We start from the raw sequence: 6810 nt of genomic DNA, 5'->3' as shown, positions 1-6810 counted from the left end.
AAGTCTTATAAATGTCTTGTGGGCCCATTACAAATTAAGCAGATAAATTTGAGTTAGGTTCTTGACCATATACTTGGTTGTTTTTGGTTGACAAAGAATTACGCTGAATTAAACAAGTTTTGGATTGAGAGAGTAAGGGACCTTCCTCATACATGGTTATGTAATGTTTTGGGGCGTTATGGATGATTCAAGGTTTTTTTAGATGGTTAATGTCTTTACATGTTGGTTCACATCGAGCTAGACAATTCTGATCCAAGGCAGGTCATTATTTTAAAAAAAAAAATCGGTCCCTTAAATTTTACTTGCTAATTCTATGTGTATGTATATCTAACCCGAATATGAGAGTTTCTTACTAGATATTATCCATACTCGACCTTTTACAAAACGTAAATTATTATTAATCATTCCTCCATGAGCGTATTTATACAGAAAATGATAGCTTTAACACAACCAGCTTAACTTATTAACTTGCTTACACAGCTAACACGCGAGAAGAAATAACTTATTATCAACTTAGTTAAACACCTTCCTTAATTACAGTAATGCATAGTAACATGCTATTATGAGTATCATAATTACCTGTATCATATCCATATGGGTACTAAATTTTATCACCAATTTCCATCCAGCAGCATATCTCTTGCAACTACGAAGAACAAAATAAGGCCTATACATACTCTGGCAACATAGGCGGATGCGGAGCTTGATCTGTGGTGAATGCATTTTGTAGTCAGGATACTAGAACAACGCTTTCCTCGACTCTCAACAGACCCACGTCCAGTTGAATTGGACTGGTGGGCTACACGACTCTTAACTTCAGTTTCTCGGTCTACAACAATGTCTTTATTTGAAGTTGCAGCTGCTCCATCAACTTTCTTCCACTTTGAAACTGCTTTTGCCTGCAAATTAAACGATGTTTCATGTAAGACATGCAAAATTGAAGTCATTCAAATTGGTTTCATGAGAAGAACATTTTTGAGTATTTTTGTTCTGTTCTCTCACCTTGTCGGGGGATGATACTACTTGGAGTTGAGTTTTCCTCTTCCATTGGACATTTTGTGAATCCTTTGCGTGGTTTACAACCTTATCGGATCTGGGTTGGCTTTGAAATCTTAAAGTTATTGTTTCCCTATCAGAGTCATCACTGAGGTATGAAATGCCATTGGTTTGAAGTTCATCTCCACGAGGCCGGACAGAGGAAAGATCTTCTTCCCCTCCATACTTGAAAATCTTTGAAGTAAGTGGGCTTCTACGCGATTCTTTAATGATCGGCGTAGTTTGAGTTGGTACCCTTGAACTATGTTCATCGAACATGCTGTGAGAAGTAGAATTACCCTGCAATGCACAATGAAATACAGACTATTTAGCTCTAATAATAATCGAATGCACCGCTAGCAAACACTCTACTCTTTGGACAACATTCTACTTTTTGGACTTTTCCTTTTGGGTATACCTCAACATTTTTAAAACGTGTCTATTAGGAAGAAGTTTTTACACTCTTATAAAGAATATTTCGTTCTCACAATTTCTAACATGACATAAATCAGAAGTGGAATCACAGTGAAAAAACATGGTTTAAGAAAGCTCGAATCAATTTCTTCAGTCAAGGATTTCCACCAAGACATTTGTGTAAACTTAAAGATTTATAACATTTTTTACCTGCAGATTTAAAGTTGCATACATGCCAGTGTCACCTTTGAGTGCACCACCCTGGTCTAGATCAACCTTTTCGAGCAATTCCTTCCAGTTGAAACCACTGGTTGAACTATTTGGTGTCCCTTCATGGAGATAAATCTCCTCAATATCGATTTCCTCATCAGTAGGTCTATCGACGGGAGTCCCGTAGCTGTTGTTAGCTTGGAAATCCATTGAAATGGGTTCCCGGTCACAAAACAAAAGGGACTCCAATTGAGAAAAATCGTAACCCGAAACCTGGAGATTCGGTGGAAACAATGATTGTCCATTTCCTGGAATCTGAACATATGAATGCTAAGATTATTAAAACAAATCATGCTGCAGTAGGCACTAGGCAACGTCCAGGGATTGATCTTTCTAAATTCTAACCTCTTTATTTTGGTTCACTGAGACTTCATTATCGAACGTCAAATTCATAAGACCATTTTGTTCAGCTTCATCACATATCAAAACATCATTCTCATCCAGCTTTTTCTTTAGGAGACAAATAACAAACGGCCTCTGCATGAAAAAGAGGACAGGGGGACAGTTAAACTAAGCATCATCAAGAAACTAGACCAACATATACTCCAATGCAAATCGTTAGGAATCACGAATCTCCACAATACTATGATATTGTCCACTTTGAGCATAAGCTCTCATGGCTTTACTTTTGATTTTTCCAAAAGGCCTCAAACCAATTTGGTATGTATTCCTTACTTATAAACTATGATCAACCCCTTAATTAGCCGTGGTGGGACTCCTCTCCCAACAATCCTTAACAATCCTCCCCTCAAACAAAGTACACTATAGAGCCTCCCCGAGGTCTATGGAGCCTTCGAACAACCTCCTCTTAATTGAGGCTCGACTCCTTTGGAGCCCTCGAACAAAGTACACCATTTGTTCGACACTTTAGTCACTTTTGACTACACCTTCGAGGCTCACAATTCTTTGTTCGATATTTGAGAAGGCTAAGTTAAGGGCATGACTCTGATACCATGTTAGGAACCATAAACCTCCACAATGGTATGATAATGTCCAATTTGAGCCTAAGCTCTCATGTCTTTGCTTTGGTTCTCCCAAAAGGCCTCATACCTATGAAATATATTCCTTACTTATAAACCAATGATCAACCCCTTAATTAGTCGACAAGGGACTCCTCTCCCAACCATCCTCAACCCAACGGTTAAATTCATATTTCCTAATCAAAGTCAAGCTTTTAGTACATATCAAGATTCAACGTTCAAAATCACATGAGAGCAGCATGAGAGGACATAAGCAGAAGCACAAAAGAAAGGAAATTAGAGTAGAGAGACGCGAAGAAAAAATGAATAGGGGACAAAGAATGAGGGAAATCACCAGCTGCGCGAACTGGGGATCGGAATGAAGATGATACTCGTGTATGACCCAATTGGTCCTGATTCCATTTGAAACCCGGCCACTGTAGAAGACCAGAGTCTTTTTGGTACCAATCAACTTCTTGGTTCGTGGAGCCAAGATTTTGCGGTCCTTGCCCGTGGATTTCCAGTAGCCGGTTTTTGTGGCCCTATTGGATCGACGGCTATTGGAATACTTCAAATCTTGGGCAGCAAAGAAAAACCATTCCTGCTCACTTGTATGGTCGTTTGAAAGGACTACGAAGAGATACAGAACGTTAGAGAAAGTAGAGACGGACAAATGCAAATGCGAAGGCATGAAATGAAAAAAAATGTGATCGAGAAAGAGGGATAAACATTAAACGTACAAGGAAGATCCCATGGCTCATACTTGCAGATATCAACTTGACGGATGTAATCAACGAGGGATTCCCTTCCAAGCATCTTGTTCTTCAGGTAGTGATTAATTAGCTCCTCATCCGTCGGATGGAAGCGGAATCCGACCGGCAATAAATCCCCAGAAGGAAGAACGATGCAATCGGCCATCTAGTTTGCGATAACTACAAGATTCGTGGCGTATGTTTATGGGAAGAAGAAGAAAGGAGTAGGGGAGCGAAGAGAAATGGAGGAGGAGGAAGGAATTAAGTAGAGGGATTTCCATTGACTCTGAATCGGAGTCTGCCCGTGAGAGTGGAGGTCTTCAACTTCGTAAAGAAGCTAATGACTAGAAAGCGAATATGAAAAGGAGAGTGGCTATTGGTGACTGTCAATTCAAGCCGCACCACTCCGAAGCTTCAAGCGCCAACACTTGACTCATTATCTAAATTATTACAATTTTCGAAAGTGATAGGAAGCTTGGCTAATACCGATTTGCACTACTCTTTAACCCATCAAGCCAAATTTTGGATGTAAATCGACCAAAGTTCTAAACCACACTCATTGTTTGGAGTAACATTGACTTGAAAACAAGGCAAGGCCACAATGTTGTTGGATCAAAACCGACTCAAGCTTAGTCAAGGGCATGTGGGGCATGTGTTATGCACAAAAAGCAGAACAAATGTACTCACACCACCAATGAACGAAATTACACAAATAGACCCCAAGATATTTACGTGGTTCGGAGAGAAGAAGTTTCCCTACATCTACGGGTAGCAACCAATCACTAATAAACAAAGTGTTACAAGTGAATATCTCGCTATCACACTACAAAGACTCACCAATACAATATGTCACTCAACAAATACAATGTGACACCCAAAACTCTCCCAAATTCCGACATCAAATTACCTCAAATACCACAATCAAATCTAATCCAAATAACAAAATCAAATCAAAACTTATGACAATTTACAACAGCATGCTCAATGATACTCATTGTGCTCAAAGCCTCAATATGGGATATCGAGGGCGGTCTCCTCAGCCTGATCCAAATTGACCAAATTGATACTAACTCGTTGTAATACCGACACCTCCTTCAAAAACCTAATTTGCCTCAAATGCGCCTTCCAAAAACTTTAATAACGGCTCTTCTCTTTTATTTTACATGTAGTCTTGGTTGGAAATAAACGTTTCATCCACAATATAGAAACATTAGAATTGATTAAAATTTTATTTAAAATAAAACAAAAGTAAAGATTAAGCAAACTTAATGAGAAGATTTTTTTGCCTGTTTTTTTATTTTCTTACTCCAAACTCCACATGTCTGAACCACTTTGTTTCGCAACTATTTCAAGTTCGATTTTTTATTTGGTTTCAATAATGAAAGTTACATATTATGATCATTTTTACATTTTTTGTATTTAGATTTGTATGTTACCGTCATTCAAGTAGTGTTGATCAAACTATGTTGTGAGGTGATTCAAATGCGAGTTTAGAAATGAGTTTTTCTTACTTTTGATCTTAACCATTAAGGTAATCTATTCCAAAACTTTTCTTTAGATTGATTTCTTATTGTTTTGGGGGCTTTTAGATAATTTAAATAATGTTCGAGTTTCATAATATTTGTTTAAGATGTTGAAGGATGGAATTTTAATACTCCACCAAAGTTTTGTAAGGATCTAAGGCTGTGAGAAGGAATGGTACATTTTACTCACTTTTACCAAATTTTCTTGATTTTTAATTAATGATGGAGAAGGAAANAAAAAAAAAAAAAAAAAAAAAAAAAAAAAAAAAAAAAAAAAAAAAAAAAAAAAAAAAAAAAAAAAAAAAAAAAAAAAAAAATAGATTTTTTCATAAATAATATATTAAAATATAAAACTGCTAAAAGGGCCCTGAATTTTGGATATTTGCAAAATGGTCCCTACAACAAAATATGCTATCATATTAACGTTAGACTTAACCCGCTGAATAAATATCCAAATATCCAACTGTCCAACTGTCCAAATGATCTCTAATTCCAATAGAATCTTCCAAACTCTAAGATTTAATCCGGGTTAATTCTTGAATGTTTTTTTAAATTCACGAGTTCCCGTACATCATTTAATCGAAAATTTAACCATTTTTATTAAAAAATTGAAGGCTAAGAATATCTCGAACCAATACCCCAAATCGAGCCTCCAATTCCAACCCGAGGGTAGATTTTGAAAACTCAATCCAATCCCAACGAACTTATTTCATTAACTTTCTAAGAGATCAAAGATAATTTCAATAGAAAACTCAATCAACTTTTTGCTCTATTGTCCAAAATCGATGAAGTTTATTCCAGTGTCTTTGTGAAAACAAGATATAAAAGTTTTGTGAAGAAATCGAGTTGAATCTAGGCTTAAATAGATCTATACAAAGACAAAACTAGAGGTAAATGGTAAAAACAATCGTGATTCATCAACCTCAAAGAAAGCTAACCAAAACCTACCCGAAAGAGCGCATTGTGATGGAATGGCCATCATGAGGTAGCTAAGGCCTGCTCTAGTCACCTCAAGCCGAACTAACTAGACCAATCCTTCTGATGGGCCATCAAGGTATGTGTGGCAAGGTGCCATACTCACAGATTCTCTCAGTTTTACAAGTAGTCTCATCCCTTTCTAGCCAAGCGTGATTAATGCACGAACACTTTGAGATTTGTATCTCTGATATGTTGTTTGAGAATGTCATAAATCAGTTAGACTACATTCAAATGGACTACTAATCTTTTTAACTTATCACTAAATAATCTTAATCTTAGTATATAATACATTAATTTGCAACCAAAAAAAAAAAAAAAAAAAANATTATCGAACGTCAAATTCATAAGACCATTTTGTTCAGCTTCATCACATATCAAAACATCATTCTCATCCAGCTTTTTCTTTAGGAGACAAATAACAAACGGCCTCTGCATGAAAAAGAGGACAGGGAGACAGTTAAACTAAGCATCATCAAGAAACTAGACCAACATATACTCCAATCCTAAAGAAATCACGAATCTCCACAATACTATGATATTGTCCACTTTGAGCATAAGCTCTCATGGCTTTACTTTGATTTTTCCAAAAGGCCTCAAACCAATCTAGTATGTATTCCTTACTTATAAACTATGATCAACCCCTTAATTAGCCGTGGTAGGACTCCTCTCCCAACAATCCTTAACAATCCTCCCCTCAAACAAAGTACACTATAGAGCCTCCTGAGGTCTATGGAGCCTTCGAACAACCTCCCCTTAATTGAGGCTCGACTCCTTTGGAGCCCTCGAACAAAGTACACCATTTGTTCGACACTTTAGTCACTTTTGACTACACCTTCGAGGCTCACAATTCTTTGTTCGATATTTGAGAAGGCTAAGTTA

The 6810-nt window shown here is 37.0% G+C and overlaps 1 protein-coding gene across 2 annotated transcripts; it reads right to left on the bottom strand.

The window, feature by feature from the left end:
• Positions 1-391: 391 nt before the first annotated feature.
• On the bottom strand, positions 392-3763 carry LOC111472945 (NAC domain-containing protein 53-like). 2 transcript variants are annotated; one of them, XM_023118535.1, is made up of 6 exons: positions 3419-3763; positions 3034-3308; positions 2065-2196; positions 1660-1974; positions 1003-1335; positions 392-899 (listed from the first exon to the last, which is right to left on the bottom strand). In XM_023118535.1, the coding sequence occupies exons 1-6, from the start codon at positions 3594-3596 to the stop codon at positions 612-614; spliced, it is 1521 nt and encodes a 506-aa protein (XP_022974303.1). In that variant the 5' UTR covers positions 3597-3763; the 3' UTR covers positions 392-611. The 2 variants fall into 2 exon arrangements, with proteins under 2 accessions (XP_022974303.1, XP_022974304.1); XM_023118536.1 differs by having other exon boundaries at positions 1660-1932; positions 3419-3761.
• Positions 3764-6810: the final 3047 nt, after the last annotated feature.

The sequence above is a fragment of the Cucurbita maxima genome, unplaced genomic scaffold, assembly GCF_002738345.1.
Source record: "Cucurbita maxima cultivar Rimu unplaced genomic scaffold, Cmax_1.0 Cma_Scf00094, whole genome shotgun sequence".
NCBI classification, from domain to species: Eukaryota; Viridiplantae; Streptophyta; class Magnoliopsida; order Cucurbitales; family Cucurbitaceae; genus Cucurbita; species Cucurbita maxima.
The sequence above is the reverse complement of the archived record's forward strand: the minus strand, read 5'-3'. Positions and strand labels throughout refer to the sequence as shown.